Source organism: Pongo pygmaeus, chromosome 14, assembly GCF_028885625.2.
Source record: "Pongo pygmaeus isolate AG05252 chromosome 14, NHGRI_mPonPyg2-v2.0_pri, whole genome shotgun sequence".
In the NCBI taxonomy this organism is placed as follows: domain Eukaryota; kingdom Metazoa; phylum Chordata; class Mammalia; order Primates; family Hominidae; genus Pongo; species Pongo pygmaeus.
The window spans coordinates 111,267,738-111,292,476 of NC_072387.2; the positions used below are offsets into that span (position 1 = coordinate 111,267,738).

General features: G+C 37.1%; 1 protein-coding gene across 1 annotated transcript in view; it reads right to left on the reverse strand.

The window, feature by feature from the left end:
* The window catches only part of NALCN (sodium leak channel, non-selective), a 364,348-nt gene that overhangs the window by 280,769 nt on the left and 58,840 nt on the right, over positions 1-24,739 (reverse strand). Inside the window, exon 7 of the mRNA XM_054446842.2 lies at positions 11,297-11,451. Within this exon, the coding sequence (XP_054302817.1) occupies positions 11,297-11,451 (155 nt within the window). The remainder of the gene's footprint in view (positions 1-11,296; positions 11,452-24,739) is intronic.

Sequence of the window (24,739 nt, forward strand, 5' to 3'; positions counted from 1 at the left end):
ACATTTGTTTCACGTGAGTATCTGGCTTAACAGAGAAGTCATACGTTCAAACGAACAGTGAAATTGGAGGCTAGAGTTGGATTTGAATTTGATTTAAATTTTCAATTACTAAATTTCTGCAGAATGATGATTTTTAAAAGGCAATTTATCGAAAATAAAATTCTCATAAATGTGATCAGCCAGTCCTCAAGTATATACCGAGTTCAATGAGAGTGAGAAAAGACATCAAAAGAAGTGCCTGAGGCTCTGCTCCCACCTGAGACAACTGGGTCTAGTGAACTAATCCAGAAGATAAGGGTAAAACACACACAGGCACGCATGTGTGTGCACAAACACACACACTCCCAGACGGTGGGACACATGTAGAATGAAGTAACGAAGTGTCAACTTTGATGCACAAACCTTGCTATCACAGTTTGGATAGAAGGGAGATGAGTGCTGCTGGCAGATTAGGGGAAACTTACCTGAGTAGGTCCTGAAAGGTGAGTCATAGGAGATGAGGGGAGTAGGAGAGAGGCACTCGAGGAAGAATGGGATGAACACATACATTCAAGAAGAGAATGGACTGCCAGTGTTCAGAAGAGTACAGAGTATGGAATATGAAATGCCTACATTATTTTTTTCCTTCAATATTTATGCATATTAAAAAAGAATACCTTGTATTTATAAAAATTCACTCACGCAATAAGGGCAGTACTATGAATCCTTGTCTTTTTAAAAAGTAAACCGCCAGCTATCTCTTATATTAAAAATGTGCATATCCTTTCACCCAGAAATTGTTTCTAGGAATCTGTTCTAAAGCATAATCACACATGAGCACAGAATGTATATATGCCTGTATTCAACACAGCGTTACTTATTGCAGGGAAAGACTGAAAACGACTTAAATGTCTATCAGTAAGGGAAGAATGAAAAACATTTTATAATATACCATGAAACTTACAGAGAGGGAAGAAGAAATGAGAAAAGGAAGGAAGAGAGGGAAGGAGGGAGCGAATTATATATGGCAGAATTTATTTCTTAAATCATCAAATATCTTACATTATTTGACGTATTACTTTTTTAACTTATAAATGTTTAAAATACAACTAGAAAAATGCTGATTTCTTGGAATCCACTAGATATTTCCAATGAACACTGTCTTCTACGTATAACATGAAATAAATCATCACTCTATGCCCTCCAAAATTTACTTTTAAAATTGCCTTTCACTGTCTGATGAAAAACTCCTCTAGTCACTGCCTTTTCTCATCCATTCAACAAGAACTCCTAAACATCTTTCAGCAGACAATGGACAACCTTATTTTTAAAAAAATCATGCCTGCAATTTCTGCCTTTAAACTCCTTTCTTCCTAACATTCTGAATAATATCTGGACATCTAATTTCAGTTTAAGTAAGTCTGTGGCCCTATTTGAGAACCTGAGAAACCTAAAGACAGTCCCTTTAAAAATCCTCAAGCACACATTTCATGTAACCTAGGGGCACTCATGATTCAAGATACAAGGATAAAACTCCTTGCATTTGGCTAAGGGTTTTCACAAATATTCCTCATAGGATGTTTCTTGATCTTGTCCTCGACTCAACAAAAATATGTCAGGTTTTCCTTGTTCCATGATAAAGGAATTTTTATCAGAGCAAACAGAATTATCATAGATGAAGCCCTTTTAGTTGAATTCTATTATCTTAGTTCTCTCTTCCATATGTGTTTTCATAAAAATCAATAAGTAATTCCTACGGCAACAGTAAACATCAAGATAAATGCATCAAAAAAACCCTTTGGTGCTTTTTTTTTTGAAAGCATTATAAATCTCAATTACATATTTTACACTTAGTCTTTACTGGGCTTTTTCTTTTATGACTGCGGTAAAAATGTACGTTCTGTAATAAATCATGGTTGTAGATATATAACTTTCTGTTTTCTATTCATTTGTAAAGTTCTCATCTGATATCACATACTGTAGCATGAAATATGGTTTAATATCATTTAACTCTGATGAATCAATTTTTAGCAGCAGCATCAACAAAGTTCAATTTACATCCCATTATAATTTGAATAAAAGTAATTTTCTTTCATCATATTTTATGTCCATATTTAACATCAGAGGTAATAAGAGACAAATTATAAAAATAATAGAATACTAATAGAAAAAGATATAGAAAGTTATTTCAAAGTCAAAGAAATCCTGTGTTAAAACTAAAACACTGGACCCGTGTAAGTGGATCCATTGTCAATCCTATTTCAGCAAGACACAGGGGTAGTCCGAAGCACAGAAATCCACCAGTGATGAAAATAATAACTGATATTTCTAAATCAATATTTAATAAAACTGATTTATGACCCACACAGAGAGCTGAGTCCATAGCTTATAGTCAATACTACCCAAATTCAAAGAAGAAAAATACCACAAAAGTAAATAACAGCTACAGTATATTTCTCCTTGTAAAAAATACCAGTCCCAAATTTCAATACTCATAATTATGTTCTTCAGAAGTGAGTTGGGAATACAGGAAATCTGGCAGACTCAATCACCCTTTACCTTAGTTTTCTGCATTTTCTTGAAAGGCCCAATTAATTTATTGTTGCCAAAAACAATTCACGAAGATTACAAGTCATCATCTTAAATTTGTTCTTAGCATCCAAAATCCACATTTTAACTCCTGTGGAGCTGACGACTTGTAGTTTTCTTATCTAATATTTTAAGGAGGATATATACAGAAAAGCTTTATAATTTTTTCATAAAGAAAACTAATAAGGTAAATACTGTTTATGTCACATTCTAATAAAGAAATTAATTAATGTGGATTTCCAAAATCACCTTAGATAAATTTGTTGGTTAATTTGTGATAATTTAGAAAGCAAATTTAAAAATTCATATCTCAAAGAAAGTAAATTCAAATACACAACAGAAATTAATGCATGTAGCTATAAATTACGTATAGCAAACACATGCCTTATCATGGCATTTTGAATTTAGTTCAAATACACATAAAACTTACTAAAATATACCAAATAGCATATTTTCTTTTGCTTGCTGAGTTCTCTCCCACATCTCTAGCCATGATGTGTCTACCATCTAATTTTACATCAAAAGTAGTATTTACTAATTTTTTCTGGCATTATCTCTAATCCTTGCCCAGATGTTTATAGCTCAGTAGCTTATAAAACTGCATTGCCTCCCAGGTACATTTTTTAATATTTATATTCTTTCATTCAACTAACATATATTATGCACAAACTCTCTGTCCCACAGAATACAGAATACAAGGGACTAGACTTAAATCCAGAGACCAACCCCTTAAGGGGCCATCAGTTTGCAGCGGGTGTCACATTCCTTCATATTTACTCTTTATTTATTTATTTTTTTTTTTGAGACAAAGTCTTGCTCTGTTGCCCAGGCTGGAGTTCAGTGGCTCAATCTCGATTTACTGTAACCTCTGCCTCCCAGATTCAAGCGATTCTCCTGCCTCAGCCTCCCGAGTAGCTGGGATTACAGGCACCTGCCATCATGCCCAGCTAATTTTTGTATTTTTGTAGAGACAGGGTTTCACTATGTTGCCCAGGCTGGTCTTGAACTCCTGACCTCAGTTGATCTGCCTGCCTCAGCCTCCCGAAGTGCTTGGATTACAGGCTTGAGCCACTGTGCCCAGCCCACATTTATTCTTTTGTCTAAGACTTGTCTAAAGACTTCAGGACAAGAGGGAGGTCACCATGTTGCAGGATATGCCACTATGGCAGGTCACTGTTTTGGAAGATGTGTTTCTTCCATCATCATAACGAGACTTTATAATGGACCAGGTGTCCTGACAAGCCACAGGAATGAAGGTTACTCATGGCTGACTTCTCTGGTAACGTAGTAGTTTGTAGATCAAGAGCACAGGCTTCAGCCTCAGCACACAGGGCAGCAAGACGTGGCTTCCAAATGCGGATGGTAAGAGGCTCTGGGAGAGTTCATTCTTGCTTATCTCATTCTCCCCACTCATCAACTGAGGGATAATGATACCTCATGGGCTTATTTTGAGGATTAAAAACACAATGGATAGAAAACCTTTTCACCGGTGCCAGGCACATAATACGCAATCAATAAATCATAACAACAGTTGTCCTAAGTAATGACAGTAATTACAAAAGTAACGACTGTCTGATGGACAATTAGTCACCACAAGAACATAGTGTTTATTATTTGCTGGCTTTGCCTTTGACTTTTGTATACATAGAACAGGCAAAGTGATCTACTATATACAGCTCGTGTAGTGTCAAGGGCATATGTTGTATGTCTTTTCTATTCGTTATTTTCAGAATGTCTTGATTTATAGTTTATCTTGCTTGTGGGCTTCCTCTGCTATAAGCTGTTTCAGTTGAATTTCATTTATTCTGGATTTTTTTGAAAATGGGCTTTTGTCATTTATTCTGATGATTCTAAAGACTAATAAAAAATGCATGATAGCGATTTACTTCCTAAGTGACTTTTCAGGATGAATTTTATCATCCAATGACATTCATTAGGTTGTTTAGTCCAGACTGAACATGTTTTATTTTTTACCTGACTGTATAATGAATGAAGGGTTCAAACCACCACCTGAAGAGTTCTGTTCTCATCCCTTGTACCAAATGTTTTACTTTCTTTTAAAATGTCATGACCAGGAATCACCAGTTCGATGGTGTTTTTTTGCTGTGATTTATTTCCCATATACGATATATTTCATGTTGCTTTCTTTCTAACTGGCACGTCACCTCTGTTTGGATAATGGTCTTCCCCATCAGCATTTCACTAAAGGGAAATAATGCTAACATTCTACTAGAAAATTAAGAATAAAACTAAGCTTTGCAAATTATTTTTGAATTTTCTTCTTAAACACTATTTTGAGTTGTAAGACGGTTTGGTGGAAACAGCAAGTATAGTGGACATCTGCAAATCTGGAGAAGTGAGTTCAGCCTGCCTCTGCCTGGAGTTCTCTGTAACTCTAATCCCACTCACTCTGACTCTCAGATCCCCACCTGTGTGGGTAAAACGCATGACTGCATTATCTGTTCCAGCTCTAAACTTCTGTTATTTCATTTCCAGTGTTATTACAGAAAATCAGTGTCGCCTCTTTTATGTCTCAGCTTTTATGTCTCATATGTTTATGAGCAAGTGAGAACAGCGGAAGTAGGAACCGAAAGTGGGGTAAGTATTCAGAAAAGGGAAGACAAATTTTCTAAATAGGGTAAGTTGCTGTGATTTTGTGTCACATCGACAGTGTGGCTTTTAGGATGTTGTCAATCCCCAAACCTTTCCACTGTATGATTCCTACCCACCTTGCCACCCATACTGCAATCGCGGAATCTCAATGTCTGCTAAACAAATTTTGCGATTTTGCAAGATGTCCTTTAGATTATGTCTACTACTCAGGAAGCTTGCAACATGGGGAGTGTGTGATATCTTGAGTGCATGGGCTAATGTCTTAGCGGGGATGAGTTAGTTGGGGGTCCTTAGGAAGGAGTCACAGGAAAGCTATCCAGAAATAAAGATGGAAAGGTCCATAAATGGAAGAAAGAGACAGAAATAACCAGTATCTCAGTCGTCACGTGGCTCAGGGAATTAGAGGAGGTCAGAAAATAAATCACTTAGTGCTGGAGACCCTGCACATCACAGCATGGCTGTGCCTTCTGCTCAGTGCCCCAGCTGGTGCTTTACTTAGGCTCTGTGGAAGGAGCACCTGTTGAAAGGCTGCTGAAAGGGAGAGGCTCCAATCCAGGGGTCACAGATTGGAATGTATAGGGATAAATAAATAAAATTAAACATATGCATGATGCTTCATCAAACTGTAGAAAATTCAATGACACGGGCTAAATGTTGATCAGATTCTAGAGAGAATGGTACAAGCACAGAAGTGAGAACATTTGTGAGAGGGGAGAGGAATAATTGACGAATAAAGACCAAACATCACCAAAAATTTGCCTTCTAGGATGCTAGTCATTGATTGGAATAAAATGAAATGGGAGATATAAGTCAACATTGGCAAGATGCAAGGTTAAGAACACCGTGTCCCGGCCGGGTGCAGTGGCTCACGCCTGTAATCCCAGCACTTTCGGAGGCCGAGGCGGGCGGATCACGAGGTCAGGAGATCGAGACCATCCTGGCTAACACGGTGAAACTCCATCTCTACTAAAAATACAAAAAAATTAGCCAGGCATGGTGGCATGCACATGTAGTCCCAGCTACTCGGGAGGCACAGGGAGGAGAATTGCTTGAACCCAGGAGGCAGAGGTTGCAGCGAACCAAAATTGTGCCACTGCACTCCAGCCTGGGTGACAGAGTGAGACTCCATCTCAAACAAACAAACAAACAAACAAAAAACACCATGCCCCTGCTCCAATGCCTCTCCCTTGAATAAGATACTGGAAAAACCTGCATAGTTAATGCCTGTAAACAAAGGGAATCATATCAGATGCTGTCTGTGAGTGTGAAAATATCTATGTCCTGCCCTCCCTTATTATTACGCCATTTTCCCTCAAATAACACAGAGATACATTCATATTTTGCCCGTGCATCTCAATTTCTAGCTCATTCTGTGTTTGTTCTATGCTACACAGTACTCTAAGTGTAGTTTCTCAGTTGCTCTTTACATTAACTCTATAAGGTAGGTCTATCACTTACCCCATTTCCTAGATGGGGAAATTGAGGCAAGAGAGGTTAATTACTTTCCTAAGGCTGTCACACTAATATAAAGTGGAGCCATGATCTAAACCCCAGGGCCATTCTTTTGAACAACTGTGTTTCAAGCAAACTTTACCACAAAGGAGTCATGTGCCCCTATTAGTTTTAAACATGCTACAGCAAATAGCATAACTCTATTCAGAGGTTAAAAAATATACTGTTTGTTACTTTTCTTTTGAGAACTATTATCAAGATTTAGAAAGAATTGATTCCAATATTATTACTCATATTGAAATGATTTTTTGGGACATGGTCATAGATAACATTATTTGGATTTTTGAGTTATTTCTAAAGAAAGTAATTTCTGGGTTTATCATGCATTCTCATGACAAGTATGCATATATCTCTATTATACGTTTCATATATTGTATAAATGTTACTTTTTTAACTGCTAAACGTGAACGTTAAGAATATCAACATAATTACACTATCTCCCCCAGTTTTCATCTTATCTCTTCTAGATATTCATAATTTGTAATATTTACATTGTATTTTGTAAATCCTACAGTTACATTAGCTTTGTTCTTACAACAAATAGATACTAGAGACTAGCTCATGAGAAACTCTTGATTGGCTGAATGTTTTCAAGAAGATTTCATGCAAAATATAGTCTCTATGTTCTTGCCTCTTCAAAAATATTCAGAAAGAGCTTGACCCATTCTTTCCCTAAAGAATTTGTAAGCATCGTGCCATTCATTACATTCTAGAGTTCCATATTGACATGAAGTTTCAGGCCTCTCTGATGTACCTCCTTATAGCTAACTTGACTTTTTTTTTTTTTTCCTGGATGCCTAATGAATGTTTTTTTTGGCTTTGATTTCCAACAATTTTACTAAGATGTGTCTCAGTGTTGACTGTTCTATGTTCACTTACTGAGACAAGCTGTATCCTTCAAATCTGTAATTCAGTGCTCTGTTTCCTGTTAAGTTTTTATGAGTTATATATCATGATTTTTTCTCAGTTTTAGAAGTACCTCAAAGTACATTTTTCATAGATGTGGTCCTCATTCTTTCAATTATGACTCATCTTTGAAATACATTTTTGTTAGACCAGATACCTGTCACTGTTTCACTTTGGGGAGGAACAGGGTAATGTTGTAGGATAGTGCAATGGACAGAATGCTGATGTTTCCCCCAAATTCATTTGTTGAATTTCTAACCCCCATGGGGGTGATGCTACCAGGAGGTAGGACCTTTGGGTGTGATTAGATCATGAAGGTGGAGCCTACATTAATGGTATTAGTAATCTTATGAAGGAGGTTCAAGAGAGACCCCTTACTGCTTCTACTACATGAGGACACAGTGAAAAGGTGCCATTCCATGAACCAGGAAGTGGGCCTTCACCAGGCATGAAATCTGCTGCTGTCTTGATCTTGGACTTCCCAGCCTCTAGAACTGTGAGAAATAAATTTCTCTTGGTTATGAGACACTGATTCTATGACATGTTGTTACAACAACCAAAATGGACCAAGATGGAATTGAAGGTTTTTATAATACAGGTGTGTGTGTATGTGTGTATTTCTTTAGTCCAATGGTTCATAACTCTGCATGCACATAAATTAATCACCTGGAGAGCCTTTAAAAGCCATCTATTCCTTGGATCACTCTAAGGTTGTGATTTAATTGACATGAGGATGGTGCTTGAGAATCTGTGTGTTTTAAAAGGCTCCCCAGGTCATCCTAAGTTATAGTGGCCATGAAAACCTTCCGTTTAGCTTTTATCCCATTCTAGCCAACCCAGATCAGCAGCGACAAAGCAGTTGTGTCCCCTCCACTCTATCTCCCCACCAACTGCTTGCAGAAATGAGGGCCTCTGCCTTGTGATGCTGCATGGGGTCCTAGTAAGCCTCCACAATCAGCCTTTTCTCTGATTCCCTGACTTAAATATGAGACGGTTTTGCTCCTCCAGGAACATGCATTATCTTAGAATATTGCTATCCTGCTGGTGCTGTCTGAGACCCACAGTAGGCAGAATCCTCTCAGGAAGTTTTCTGTTAGACGCCCAGTCCTGTGATGTGGTTTGTAGTTACAGTTTTTCAGAGTTCTTAAATATGAAAATTTCATTTCTGTTTCTCAATCTTCTTGATATTTGGATGATTTTGGGGACACAAAGAGGCAAAGATGTGTTTACTCTTCAATCTTACAACAGGGGTTCCTTGTAATTTTTTCTACTCCATGACTATGGCTTTTAATATATTTTAAAATTTGAATTTTTCAACATCATCAATGTTAAATCTTAATGAGACATAAAGCTACGTATGCCAGAAATTTTATAAGTGAATTGAAATTCATGTTTTGAACGGTAATTTGATTAGTAAGAAAAGGAAATGGGCTCCTTTTTAACTAATCATAATTAGTTACATATTCAAGTATATTAGCCAAATTCATATGCATAATTAGGCACCTAATTATGTTTTAAATTCAAATGCATGCATGAAGAGATGATCACATGTGTCTAATAAAATATTTTATTTTCCTCATTTTGGGCAAAACATTGTCTTTTGTTTCCATAAGAACTTTTAAATACAGTAGTTTGTGTGTCTACAGAGATACATAATATCAGGAAGTAGCTATCAATTTCAATCTAAATTATAATGACCATTTAAAAATGTTTTGGTTATGGTATAAGATCAACATTTCATTATCTAACAATTAGTCATACAGTGATGATGAATTTGGGAAAAATAAGCAAACAGATGAAATTAGGCCTGTATAGAAAAGAAGGAGTCATGAGGAATAATGAATATCGCCAACAAAAACAGACAAAATCAGGCAAAAGAACAACAAGAAAACAACTTAATTCTCTATTGTGGCTCTACGTCCTCATACAAACATGCCTGGTTACCAATGAATTAAAAGGACTTACGCTTTGTTGAGCCTATTAGTAAATATTTATGGAGGGCTCCCTGTGAGCCAGGCATAGCCCTGTGCCCTGGAGACTTGAAGATGAAAAGATGCACTTCCTGTTTTCAAGGAGCTTAAATCCTTGGGAGATAAATTAACAGTACAGCTATAGTAAGATAATTGCTTTAGTAGGGGGCGGCTGCCTCCAAGGCAATTTCCTCCTAGAATTGGTCCTCTCGAGCCAGCACACTACAAGGAGACTTTTTCTCTCAAAAAGAGATTCTACCCTATATTAAGCAAAGCCATTGTAAGTCAGAATGAAGAAAGATGAATCAACTTGAATATAATGCCGCATTTTGAGTTTGGGTATGATTGTTGCATTAAAAATGGTGAGGGTGTGAGGTGCTTTAGCTACATGATTTTTAAAAATTGGAGGCTATTTTCTGTAAGGGCGACCTTAACCCTGGAATGGTGACCACTCTCCATAGAAGACATGGATACACTCAGACCCTAAAAGAAAAGTTGCAGACTCTGATAAGGCATGCATCCTAGTCATGCCCAGCTGTTGGAACTCCTGAAGCTTATTTCACACAGCCTATCAGCCTATACATCTCGCCTCCCATACCACATCTGTAATTTCTTCCTCATGCCTAAAAGTTATTGGTGTAATTCATGACGCCTCTGTACTTTTGAGACAGAGGGAAGGATTTAAGATTAATTACAAAGTTGGATAAGTTTAAGAGAGTATAGAAAATTGAAATTGCTTCACATCAGTTGGCTTCTGGATTTTTGTGAAATAGGAGACAATATTATTGGTTAAAAGAGATGGAAGAACGCCATCTAACTATAATGCCTGAAATAAAATATGAGGAAATACTAAAACATAAAGATGAAAACTTGAGATGTTATTTGCAAAACTGACTTTAAAAAGATACCATCAGCCCACGTTCAGTACTATATTCTATATAAAAGCTGTAACTTTATGGTTTAGCACGCGGGCCTGACACTTGAAGAAATTTTAGTTTAAAAAATTACTCTGATAACAATTCTCAAGGCATAAAACACTTGTTTGGAATTATACATTTTTTGCTTTAATAATATAATATGTGCAACTTGCATGGAATTTTAAAAATACAATGATATCAACTAAATGGCAGATGCTAAGTTCTTTCATTATGTATGTAATGGCACATTTTAGGACTTAATAAGGCAAGCCAAGAAGAATGTATACATTTGAGTACATAGTTTTCATGCACAAGCATTTCCCATACATTTATTACTTAGTTGATGCATATTCATTACGTAGTTCATTAATTGTCTTCTAATCAAGGAGCACTTTTCAGCTCTAATGCACTCATCAATACCTAGTAGTATTACAGTTTTTAAGACTTACCTTGCCTATTAGGGTATAGTTATGTATGAAAGGAAACCAAATTTTGTTTATCTTTGAGTCAACAACCCAGAACCCTGTTCAACAAACAAATATTTTTAAATGCTATTATTGAGAAACGAAATAGTCAAAAATGAGAGATCTGTAACTCCATACAAACACTGCTGCCTATATACATACACAGCTTGTATGCTATGCACTGTCGGGTAGAATATATTATAAAATAGGCATAGAATTAAAATTTATATTTGTATTTCTTCTATACTACAGCCAGTCAAAATATTAGTATCAATTATTTAATTATTCCGTCCACTTCATAAACATAAAATAGAAACTTAAAACGTATTTTACCAGTAAGACAGACCTATCTCATTAAAGCCACTGTAGCCCAGCTCTTGCCTGCTAAGTCCCAGATCTTCAAGGTCCATGCATTTAAATCCAGGTGGGCACTGGTAGCCTTCTTCTAGCTCTGGTGAGCAGTGTGTGTCTGGAATAGCTAAACTATTCCAGGTTACATTCCTGTGAACAACACACGAAAGTGTTAGACAATTTCAACAACCATAAATGTTGATTACAATGCATAATGTAGTTACCCTTCATTAATATCTATGTATCTGGCCAGGTGAGGTTGCTCATGCCTGTAATCATTGCACTTTGGGAGGCATAGGCAGGAGAATCCCTTGAGCCCAGGGGTTCGAGGTTGCAGTGAACTATGATCATGCCACTGCATTCTAGCCTGGGCAACAGAGCAAGACCTTGAGAGACCTTCTCTCTCTCTCTCTGTCTTTCTCTATCTATCTATCTATCTATCTATCTATCTATCTATCTATCTATCTGTCTAAGAGTACAGCAAAGAGAATATATATATATATATTTAGAGAGGGAGAGAGAGAAAGAGAGACCTTGAGAGACCTTCTCTCTCTCTCTCTCTCTCTTTCTCTATTTATTGATCTATCTATCTAAGAGTATAGCAAAGAGAATATATATATATATATTTAGAGAGGGAGAGAGAGAGAGAAAGAGAGACCTTGAGAGACCTTCTCTCTCTCTCTCTCTTTCTCTATCTATCTATCTATCTATCTATCTATCTATCTAAGAGTACAGCAAAGAGAATATATATATATATATATATATTTAGAGAGGGAGAGAGAGAGAGAGAGACCTTGAGAGACCTTCTCTCTCTCTCTCTTTCTCTATCTATCTATCTATCTATCTATCTAAGAGTACAGCAAAGAGAATATATATATATATATTTAGAGGGGGGAGAGAGAGAGAAAGAGAGACCTTGAGAGACCTTCTCTCTCTCTCTCTCTCTTTATCTGTCTATCTATCTATCTATCTATCTATCTATCTATCTATCTAAGAGTACAGCAAAGAGAATATATATATATATATATATATATTTAGAGAGGGAGAGAGAGAGAGAAAGAGAGATCTTGAGAGACCTTCTTGCTCTTATGTTGTAGATACCAAATCATTGATGACAAGCATTGTTGATGAGGTTAATATTTGTACCACACACTTTGAAACATAGAGTCAGGTCAGACTGAAGCGAAGATGGAAGATGGATCATTTGGCTTACATATAAGAATGAGAAATGAGGAGATATACGTGACGTGTCTGTCTAAAATCATATCTTTCTGGCCCACCCAATTGTGGTAATTGGTAATATATATATGAGACCTTGAGAGGCTTTCTCTCTCTCTCTCTCTCTCTCTCTCTCTATATATATATATATATATATATATATGATGTTATTTGCAAAATTGTGTATGTGTATCTGAATGCAGTTTTAAGATTCATAACCCATAAATGATATTCATAACATTAATTACATATTAAACATTCTCAAATGATATCTGATTCATCCCCACAATAGCTCTTTATAAAAATACTATCACCATTACGGTTTTTGCCATCACAGACTGAGACCCAGATAAGCAAAGGAAGGAATTTTTCTACAGATTTGCAAAGAACATTAACTTGTCTGAGGAGTCACTGTGATTCACAAAATCCTTGTCTCACTGTGGGCACAAATTTTACTTCCTCACTTCTAAGCAATGTTGCATGATGAAAATCATTTTCTGTGTGGTACGAATGCTATGAAACTCATCAATGATACTTGTCCTTCTGAGTGTTGGAAGGTGTCTAGTTTAGAAAGAACCAGACAAATAAGGAGAAATGGAAGGAACTCAAGGTATCCCATAGGAAAGAGAGATTATGAGGTGATTTAGTGATAGCTCTAGGAATATTAGAATCCCTTAGGTGGATAATGACATAACCCATTTTTATCCTTCCTAAGAATAGGCTGGATATCAACTTGATATAAAGGATTTAGATATGTAATGGCTTTCCTGACAGCAAGTATAGATAACATAGGATTGCTGACTGTAGACTCTCATTCTAGGTTGACCTTAAAAATGGACCCCAAATAGCTGCTATCTGAGGTATCCAACATGGATTGCGCAGAGGCCAAAGTCTGGGCTTGATGATTTCAGAAGCCTTCTAAACCCACGATTGTGTTACACTAATTTCCCACTACATCAATGTTTCTAGGAATTTCTTAAATGGAGAACAACCCTAAGACAGCCTCAGTCACGTGAGTTTATGGCCAAATTGAGGCAGACTTACCAAATGACTTTTTTTTCTTTAATACCTTCTTATGTTCAGTTGCTGCTTCCATCCCTTTTATAATATGCTTTCTCTAAAGTCTGACACCTAATTGTGCAATCCCTTAGCTATTTGCTGCCACCATGCATACACACACGTACATAGTTTTACACACACATACACACACACACACACACCATGCCTGGTGATACTTTGCCCACTTCTCAGCCATAAACAAAGCTCCAGAAACCTCACCCATGATTCAAACACCCTAAGCTATTCCTTTAGGGTTCTGCCCTTTGTTCGCAGCAGATGAGCTCATCTGTCTGCTGGTCTCAGGAAATAAGTGGTTAAATCATTGCTCCCTCTAGTCATATTTTAAGCTGGTCCTTTGGATCCCATCTGCAAAACCCAAGGGAAAGGCTCTAATTGTGGAAATTACCACAATTGGGTGGGTCAGAAAGATATGATTTTAGACAGACACATCATGTATATCTCCCCGTTTCTCATTCTTATATGTAGGCCAAATGATTCATCTTTGCTTCAGTCTGATCTGACTGTTTCAGGTGTGTGGTACAAATACTATGAACCTCATCAGCGATGCTTGTCATCAATGATTTGGTACCTACAATATAACAGTAAGATGGTAAGGAGACTGGGCTTCTGAGTTTCACAGTGAGGCTTTCTGGGTTTGATCCCAGCTCTGCCATTTACTGGTTGTGTGACTTAAATGAGACTCTAAGGGCCTCTAAGCTCAGTTTCCTCATCTGTAAGGTAGAGAAAGTAATCATAATTAAAAGCAAAGCTGGTGTGAGGGTTAAGTGAAGTAAACCAAGTAATGCACTTTGCATAGCACCTAATGTATTGCAAGTACTGTACTCAATAAATGCTTGATCTAAATGATTATTAATCATTACAATAATACAATGTAGCATAAATCCCAGCATGTAAAAACAGAACAATAAAGACTTGTTAAAAGAGAAGAAACTTTGGCATGTTCATAGAACTATGCAGCTAAGAGATACTTTATGGATCACCTAGTTCTTCATTTACTCCTGAAGGCAAGGTGAAGTTCAGAGAGGGAAGGGTCTACTAGCCCATCAAAATTACATATATTTTTAATTCCAAATACTTTCAAAAATACAATAGCAGAAATGTCTAAGATAACACTCTGTCTACATGAAAAAGTTTCAAAAAAATCACATTTCAGATATTTGGAGAAGAAATTGGACATTGGAGCCAATCTTCTTGGGTGTGAGTTCTGACCTACTTATTACATGTGTGACTTAAGCATGCTTTAGTTTTCCAATCTATAATGGTATGAAAACATCTACCTCATAAGCCTGGGGTGAGATGTAAGTATTTACATCTGTAAAGTGTATAAAACAGGTACTTGATAGACAATCAATGCTAGATGTTACCTACTGTTATTGACAGTTTGAAAGTTGTAGATTTCCTAGATTGAAACTCCAGCCCTGTGTGTATAGCCTCAGTTATCCCACTTCCAAAATGAGGATAGTTATTGCGTTCTTTGTAGGGGCATTTTAATGATTAAATTAGATAATGTGCAACACTCAGAACCGTGCCAAAAATAATTTAATCACTCAATTGTTAACGATTATGATTTTTAAATTAATTTATAAATATTAGAGGTTTTTTTCCTTTTTTCTTCCTATTATATTTGCTTTTTTTTCATATTAGTGCTGATACTCATTTTAAGCACAACTCTCAGTAGATATCATTTTGAAGTCTTTGGCTTCAGAGGCAGCAGGCTTGAAACATTTTTACCAACATCAAGCTATTAGCAAATGCTTATTAGAAACACATTTATTAGATGATTAATTGCCCTGGAACACACGTATCTAAAACCACAAGGTAATTACTGTTTTTAAAAATTGAAATAAATGTCAAGAGTTTCAGAATATATATTTGTTAATCTTTGTTTCATTTTTTCAATTAACAAGAATCTTCCAGATTTTATTTTTATTCATTAACCTTAATTATTTCCGTAGTCATTTTCCCTCAGGTACTTTGGATAGAGAACAAGTGACTCTCTGGAGTTGGGGGTGGGGGGGATGGAATTCTTGCCCCACCAGGCAAATCCTGGACATAGACAATGATTCTTTCAGTGATAATAAATATCCACTCATGTTTAAATGGGTTCCAAGACCAGCATTTTTTACTCACAGATTTCTTGAATAAAGTATCTACTTGTAATCTCCCTCTTTTAACTTTTTAGCCCATTTCTGTGACATCCAAGACACTGAAATTACTTTTGTTCACTTCCATATGCTATATCCAATCAGAAAAATTTTAGTTTTATCTTCTGTGACCTCTCAGCAGTGCTCTGAATTGTTGTTTTTGTGGTAGAAAAAATACTGGTCCCCTAAAGATGTCCCCATTCTAACATATGGAACCTGTGAGTAGATAATGTTGCATAGCAAAAGGGAACTAAAGTTATAGGTGTGATTAAGGCTAAAGACATTAAATTTGGCAGATGATCCTGAATTATCCAGGTGGACCCAACCTAACCCCATGAATCACTAACAGTAAAGAACCTCACCTGGCTGTGGTTGGAGAAAGATGTGAGTATGGGAGGAAGACACAGATGCAACTCTGCTGGCTTTGAAGGTGCTGGTTTGTCCATATTTCTTAGGCCATTCTGCTTTTCCATCTCCTCTAGTCATGAGCTGACCTTTAGTCATAAGCTGCTCTGAGCTCTGTCTTTGACCTTTCTCTTTTCATGATAACTCTCCCAGGCAATCTCATCCACTTTCATGATTTCTCAATTCTCTGTCATCCTATACATCGTTGTAGAGTCTTAGAGCTACATGTCCAACTGCTTATTAGATTTCTCCACTTGGCTACACCACAAGTACCTCCAGCTCAATAGGTCCCTTATTCAATTTGAAATCCTAAACCAGAGTTCCCTGTCATAACAAATAGGACCAGCTTCCAAACCGTGGAGCAAGCTTGAAGTCTTAGAATCATGCTTGATACCTACTTCTCCCTCAACCCTCATAAGTAATCATCACGTTCTCCAACATATTCTCAAAATATCTTTTGAGCTAATTCCATTCTCTCCATCTCCCTGTCTACACACACTCTTATCTGGCGTCCTCACTGGCCACCCTGCCTCCCACTCTTAGCCTTTCTGATACATTTGGCACAAAGCATATGGATAGACCCTTCATAATCACTGTCCTACTTTAACAGTGGCAGACCTGTAACATGGTCTGCAAGATCCTGAAGGATCTGGCTCCTCCCACACTTCAAACACACCTTTGTACCCCCTTTCCCCAAGTATCCCCGTGTCTGACCATGTTGGTCTTCTCCCAGCTCCTGCCTAATTAATGCAGGGTCTTCTCCTCTACTTGGAAGTCTCTCCTGTTTTCTTTGGTTAACCCCATTTTTGTAGCCTTCAGGCCCCAGCTTGACTATCATTTTCTCGGGGGAGCCACTCCAAGTGCCTTCCACTGGGCCAGGTTTCCCTGCCATAACTTCTCAAGGTACCCTCACTTTTTGTTTCTGGCACTTGAGACAAAGGCCATTCATGTTTGTGTGGTCATCTGTTCATTGGATGTCTTCCAAACTCAACTGTTCCTTAGTGTAATTTCCAATTCCATGGAGTCCCTGACACTGAGTCTATGATAGTTAAGTTTATGTATCAACTTGACTAAAGTATGGTGCCTGGCTGTTTGGTCGAACACCAGTCTAGATGTTGCTGTGAAGGTATTTTATAGCTGTGAGTAACACTTAAATTGATAGACTTTGAGTAAAGAATGTCACCCTCCATAATGTGAGTGGGACTCATCTTATTAATAGGAAAGATTTTGACTTCTCAGCAGTGAGAGGTCACTGGCCTGCCACATCTTTGGCAGAGCCTTTGGCCTGCCACATCAGCTTCTGCTGAAATTTCCAGGCTTCCCTGAAGATTTTGGTCTTAACAGCCTACAAAATTACATGAGCCAATTCCTTAAAGTAAATCTCTTTATATCTGTATCTGTATCTATAGACACATCTTTTGAGCTAAGCCAACATATATATATATATACACACATACATATATATAATCTATTGTATATTCTTTATTCTCTCTGGAGAAACCTAATATATAGTAGATGTTTAATAATTATTTTCTGAATAAATGAATGAATAAATGAATGAATGTGTCTTTCTACCATTATTTAAATCTATGGTGAATTATTTATTTGTAAACTACAGAAACTCTTTAATAAGTGGTCCTGTTGTTTTATGCATTTTTAAGTGTAATAAACCACAAATTGGCACTGATTTTCAATGTTTTAAATTTCTGGCTTTAGTAGTTTCCATGTATCAAAATGAGTACTAGAATCCCCGGGAGCAGCTAACTGTTTTTTTAAAAGCCTTCAATTATCCTCCTAGCATATGTTTGCTTGTTTGTTTTTAATTCTTAACAACACATTCTATTTACAAATAACATTTTGTAGGAGTTTGAGATCTAAGAAAATGTGTTCTGAACTTGTTACTAAAATTGTTGATAATGGCCACAAACAATACCTCAGGACCTCAGAGTCCTGTGGTTTTAAGTTATTCACCACTCCTAGTGGTGCAGAGTACTGAGCTGTATATCACAACACAAAGATGATCATCTCAGTTCGGTAATTAACCAACTTAATTACCTTGGGAGATTCACTTGAAACATTTGAGCCTCAGTTTCCTCATCTGAAAAATGAGAAACTTTCCAGCTGTTTAAAAAACAATTTCCAGAAGGACATCATAACACTTTCATATAAAAGAAAAGGGATATACTTAAGCAAAAGCATGTGCCCCATAATTCAACATATGCTTCACTGTGCATAGTTCTCCTCTCACCACAGACTCACCAATGACAAAGGCAATAGCTTAAGACTTCATGTTAAGATTCCTCTCTTCGTTATTCACAATACCGTCTTTCTCTACAGATATAGAACTACCATCACGGCTTCTGGCACTGCACTTAGTGTTGGCCTTCTGTAATCACTGTCATTAATGAATATGACTATGCTTATGATGAGTTAGCCTCTTTTCAGAAAAATTTTCCCGTATTCGTAGGGGGGCACTTAATTGTATTTGAATGTCTGTTTATTAATTCATAATAATTATTTTTGACAAGCCTACTCTATGCCACACAGCATGCTAGGAATGGAGATGAATAAAAGGAATAAAGTGGACTCAGGGACTTTACTGCTTAGTATGAGAGAGAATAAAAAAGTCATGACCACAGGAGAGTGTGATGAATGCTTTAAGAGCTATCTATATGCTCCTGATGTTAACTGAAGTTCAAAGCAGAAACATCAACTATGACTACGGGTGGCAGATGGTGGGTACTGGGAAAACCTTGCAATAGGGTGTTGCTTGGAGTGACTATTATTAAAGGATCCACAGGCACTAGTTCTAGTGATGGAATAAAAAGCATAACATTCTGGAAAGTGAAAATGTCAGAGCCTGCATTTGCATATGAGAGAGAGAGAGTGAGAGAAAGAAAGAGAGAAAGAGAGAGACCTTTTCACCTTTTCACTGGTGAGTGTAGCTGTTTAGTGAGATACAAGGATTGTTAACAAGCAGTTGTTATCATACAAAAGTAATTTTTAAACTACACTGTTAGAGATTTATAGATTAGGGTAAAAGACAAGGATTCGTGCTACCCTAAATGGATACTGTGACTGATGCAGCATGAGCTGATTATAAACTGTTCCTAGTATCTGAGAAAGGACAAAAAAGGTCAAAAGATACTCACAAAATAAATTATTACTAAATTTACTGGCTAGATTTTCACAACATATACCTATGATAGGAATTTATACATAGCAATTTTGTTTACATTGTTATTACCTTTTTTTGTTAAAAAACTAAAGACAAGCAGGCTAAGGATGACTTCTTCGTATAGAAATTTGACCCATTTGTTGTAAAAGACATTTGCAGAGTCCAAGCTACAATACATTTCTGAAGTTGGCATTCCATAAGAAATTGTCAATGATGTAAATAAATAAGTAGCCTAACAAATCCATATGCAACAGATAACACTATACAACTTGAGCATTTTGTTTTTTATTGCATCTGTAAGCCTTCATTTTTATTTATATTGTATGTTCTAGAAATACATCAAAAATAGAGGAACACAATTCTAAATAAACCCATGGAGAAAACTACACCCACACACAATCATACATAGATACAGACACAAACTCTTTTGCACTTAAGAGAATAATGAATATAGCCTTTGATACCTTACATGGTGCTTGTCTTGCCTTTTGTGGCAGATATAAAAATGTAGCAAGACACATTATCTTGCTAAAAGCTGACCCCTAGATTGAGGGGTTTTCCTGGTCATTGCATGTACTTACAGAAAACTTAGTGTGGCTGTTACCGCCTTCCAGCTTCATTTCAGACAATCATCTGATTTCATTTTCACTCTTATTTAGCTTCCTCTGGTCAGGATTAATTATAAATTCTATGAATTGGTCTGGCTAATTCTAATGCTGGATGCTCTGGAAGACTAATCCCACCCTGGAAAGCAAGAGTCTTATTTGCAGAGATAAATTATTTATTGATTTTGGAAAACTTTTAATGGCTCTGCCTGGACTTTTAGTGTAACTGCAAAACAAGATAAATATTCTGAAGCAGGAAATAATATTGACATCACACCTCTTTTAATAAACAAGTTAACCTGGCACATTTTTTCTAGGAAATAAGTTGTAAAGCTGAGTATTTTAATATGATTTTCCCACTCCTTTCACCCATTCCTGAAAGGGTTGGTAGGCAAAGTTGTAAAGAATTGTAGCCATCATGCATAAAAATGGTAAAATTAAGTATGTTTTTCAAATATTGTGACTATGAAATTTAAGTGACAATGCAGTACATGATTTTATTTTAAAGGAATATTTTAAATAGTTATCTTGTTATATCTGAACAGCTTTTTAAAATAATATATGTTCCCCAAGTTGACTCCCTCAACTACTTTGCCAATATGGATAAGCGACAGTGCACCTGACAGGAGCCAGAAGACTGCAGTTGGGTTAGGATAAGGCAATGAGAGGGCACGAACATATTCAAAATAATATCAGAAAAGTTGGTCGGGTGCAGTGGCTCACGCCTGCAATCCCAGCACTTTGGGAGGCCGAGGCAGGCGGATCACCTAAGGTCAGGAATATGAGACCAGCCTGGCCAACACAGCAAAACCCGTCTCTACTAAAAATATGAAAATTAGCCAGGTTTGGTAGTGCATGCCTGTAATCCCAGCTACTTGGGAGGCTGAGGCAGGAGAATCTCTTGAACCCAGCAGGTAGAGGTTGCACTGAGCCAATATCATGCCACTGAACTACAGCCTGGACAACAGAGTGAGATTCCATCTCAAAAAGGAAAGAAAAGAAAAGTTAAGCATCAGGACACAGAGGATGCACTGATCAGCTCCAAACTGGAAATGTGAAACCGTTTGAGGTTATAAGGCAATCCACTGTCTTTGACTTTTAAAATCTGGGCCAAGAGATCCTCACGCAGCAACTTTTCTCCTTTTGCCTTAGGAACTGGAAGATACAGGGTGAGAATCTATATGTAAAGAGAGCCGGTTGACATAATGGAAAGGGGCCACCAGAATTTGGGGCCAAGCATAACAGGACTTTAGTTGGTAATTCAGCCAATTAACTTTGGCAAGGAGCAATTTGCTCATCTTTCTCGTGAAGATCCAATTTATGAGACTGTATTATAAATTAGCGATTGTGAATATAAATCCCCTCTTACATATTTGGAGGTCAAAATATATTTATGTTCATTGAATGTGGCTTGACTGAGTTGTACGGCTGGAGAGAGAGAATTTTTTTTCCACTCCAATACGCTTTCATCCTTTCAAGATGGCCAGACATACTAACAACTCCCTGATATAGTTCGGATATTTGTCCTCACCCAAATCTCATCGAAGTATACTCCTCAGTGCTGGAGGTGGGGCCTGCTGGGAGGTGATTGGATCACAGGGGCAGATCCCTCATGAATGGCTTGGGCCAACTCCTAGGTGATCAATGAGCTGCTCTGAGTTCACAGGGGATCTGCTCATTTACAAGCGTAGGGCACCTCCCCTCCACTATCTCTCTCTCTTGCACTCATTCTTGTCACGTGATGTGCCTGCTCCCCGTCTGCCTTCTGCCATGATTGTAAGCTTCCTGAGGCCTCATCAGAAGCTGAGCAGGTGCCCAGTGCCATGCTTCCTGTACAGCCTGGAGAACCATGAGCCAATTAAAACCTTTCCTCTTTATAAAATACCCAGTCTCCAAATTGGATAAAGAGTTAAGATCCATTGGTATGCTGTATTCAGGGGACCCATCTCATGTGCAAAGATACACATAGGCTCAAAATAAAGGGATGGAGGAAGACCTACCAAGCAAATGGAAAGAAAAAAAAAAGCAGGGGTTACAATCCTAGCCTCTGAGAAAACGGACTTTAAATCAACAAAGATAAAAAAAGACAAAGAATGGCATTACCTAAAGGTAAAGGGATCAATTCAACAAGAAGAACTAACTATCCTAAATATATATGCACCCAATACAGGAACACCCAGATTCATAAAACGAGTTCTTAGAGATCCACAAAGAGACTTAGACTCCCACAAAATAATAGTGGGAGAATTTAACACCCCACTGTCAATATTAAACAGATCAATGAGACAGAAAATTAACAAGGATATTCAGGACTTGAACTCAGCTCTGGATCAAGTAGACCTAATGGACATCTATAGAACTCTCAACCCCAAATCAACAGAATATACATTTTTCTCAGTGCGACATGGCACTTATTCTAAAATCAACCACATAATTGGAAGTAAAACACTGCTCAGCAATGCAAAAGAACTGAACTCATAACAGTCTCTCAGACCACAGTGCAATCAAATTAGAACTCGGGATTAAGAAACTCACTCAAAACAACACAATTACAAGGAAATTGAACAAACCTGCTGCTGGATGACTCCTGGGTAAATAATGAAGTTAAGGCACAAATCAAGAAGTTCTTTGAAACCAATGAGAACAAACAGACAACGTACCAGAATATCTGGGAACTAAAGCACTGTTAAGAAGGAAATCTATAGCACTAAATGCCCACATCAGAAAGCTAGAAAGATCTCAAATGGATACCCTAACATCACAATTAAAAGAACCTGAGAAGCAAGAGCAAATAAATCTAAAAGCTAGCAGAAGACAAGAAATAACTAAGATCAGAGCAGAATTGAAGGAGATAGTGACACAAGAAGCCATTCAAAAAATTAATGAATTCAGGAGCTGGTCTTTTGAAAAAATTAACAAAATAGATAGACTGCTAGCTAAACTGATAAAGAAGAAAAGAGAGAAGAATCAAATAGACACAATAAAAAATGATAACGGGGATATCACCACTGACCCCACAGAAATACAAAATACCATCAGAATACTATAAACACCTCTACCTAAATAAACTAGAAAATCTAGAAGACATGGATAAATTCCTGGACACACACACCCTCCCAAGAAGTTGGCTCCCTAATAAACCAATAACAAGTTCTGAAATTAAGGTAGTAATTAATAGCTTACCAACCAAAAAAAGCCCAGGACCAGACAGATTCACAGCCAAATTCTACCAGAGGTACAAGGAGGAGCTGGTATCATTCCTTCTGAAACTATTCCAAAAGAATTGAAAAGGAAGAACTCCTTCCTAACTCATTTTATGAGGTCAGCATCATCCTGATACCAAAACCTGGCAGAGACACAACAACAACAAAAATAAAACTTCAGGCCAATATCCCTGATGAACATCAATGCAAAAATCCTCAATAAAATACTGGCAAACCGAATCCAACAGCACATCAAAAAGCTTACCCACCACAATCAAGTCGGCTTCATCCCTGAAGTGTAACACTGGTTCAGCATACACAAATCAATAAACGTAATTCATCACATAAACAGAACCAGAGACAAAAGCCACATGATTCTCAATAGATGCAGAAAAGGCCTTTGATAAAATTCAACAACTCTTCATGTTAAAAGCTTTCAATAAACTAGGCATTGATGGAACATATCTCAAAATAATAAGTGTTATTTGTGATAAACCCACAGCCAATATCTTACTGAATGGGCAAAAGCTGGAAGCGTTCTTTTTGAAAACTGGCAAAAGACAAGGATGCCCTCTCTCACCACTCCTATTCAACATAGTATTGGAAGTTCTGGCCAGAGCAATCAGTCAAGAGAAAGAAATAAAGGGTATTTAAATAGGAAGAGAGGAAGTGAAATTTTCTGTTTCCAGATGACGTGATTCTATAGTTAGAAAACCCCATCGTCTCAGCCCCAAAACTCCTTAACCTGATAAGCAACTTCAGCAAATTTCAGGATACAAAATGGATGTGCAAAAATCACAAGTATTCCTATGCACCAAAAATACACAAGCAGAGAGCCAAATCATGAATGAACTCCCATTCACAATTGCTACAAAGAGAATAAAATACTTAGGAATACAACTTACAAGGGACGTGAAGGACCTCTTCAAGGAGACTACAAACCACTGCTCAAGGGAATAAGAGAGGACACAAACAAATGGAAAAACATTCCATCCTCACGGATAGGAAGAATCAATATCATGAAAATGGCCATACTGCCCAAAATAAATTATAGATTCAGTGCTATTCCCATCAAACTACCATTGACATTCTTCACAGAATTAGAAAAAACTACTCTAAATTTCATATGGAACCAAAAAAGAGCCTATATAGCCAAGACAATCTTTAGCAAAAAGAACAAAGCTGGAGGCATCATGCTACCTGACTTTACACTATACTACAGGGCTAGAGTAACCAAAACAGCATGGTACTGGTACCAAAACAGCCATATAGACCAATGGAACAGAACAGAGACCTCAGAAATAACATCACACATCTACAACCATCTGATCTTTGACAAACCTGACAAAAACAAGCAGTGGGGAAAGGATTCCCTATTTAATAAATGGTGCTGAGAAAACTTGCTACCCATATGCAGAAAACTAAAACTGGACCCCTTATACCTTAGATAAAAATTAACTCAAGATGGATTAAAGACTTAAATGTTAAACCCATAACCATAAAAACCCTAGAAGAAAACTTAGGCAATACCATTCAGGACATAGACATGGACAATGATTTCATGATGAAAATGCTAAAAGCAATGGCAAGAAAAGCCAAAATAGA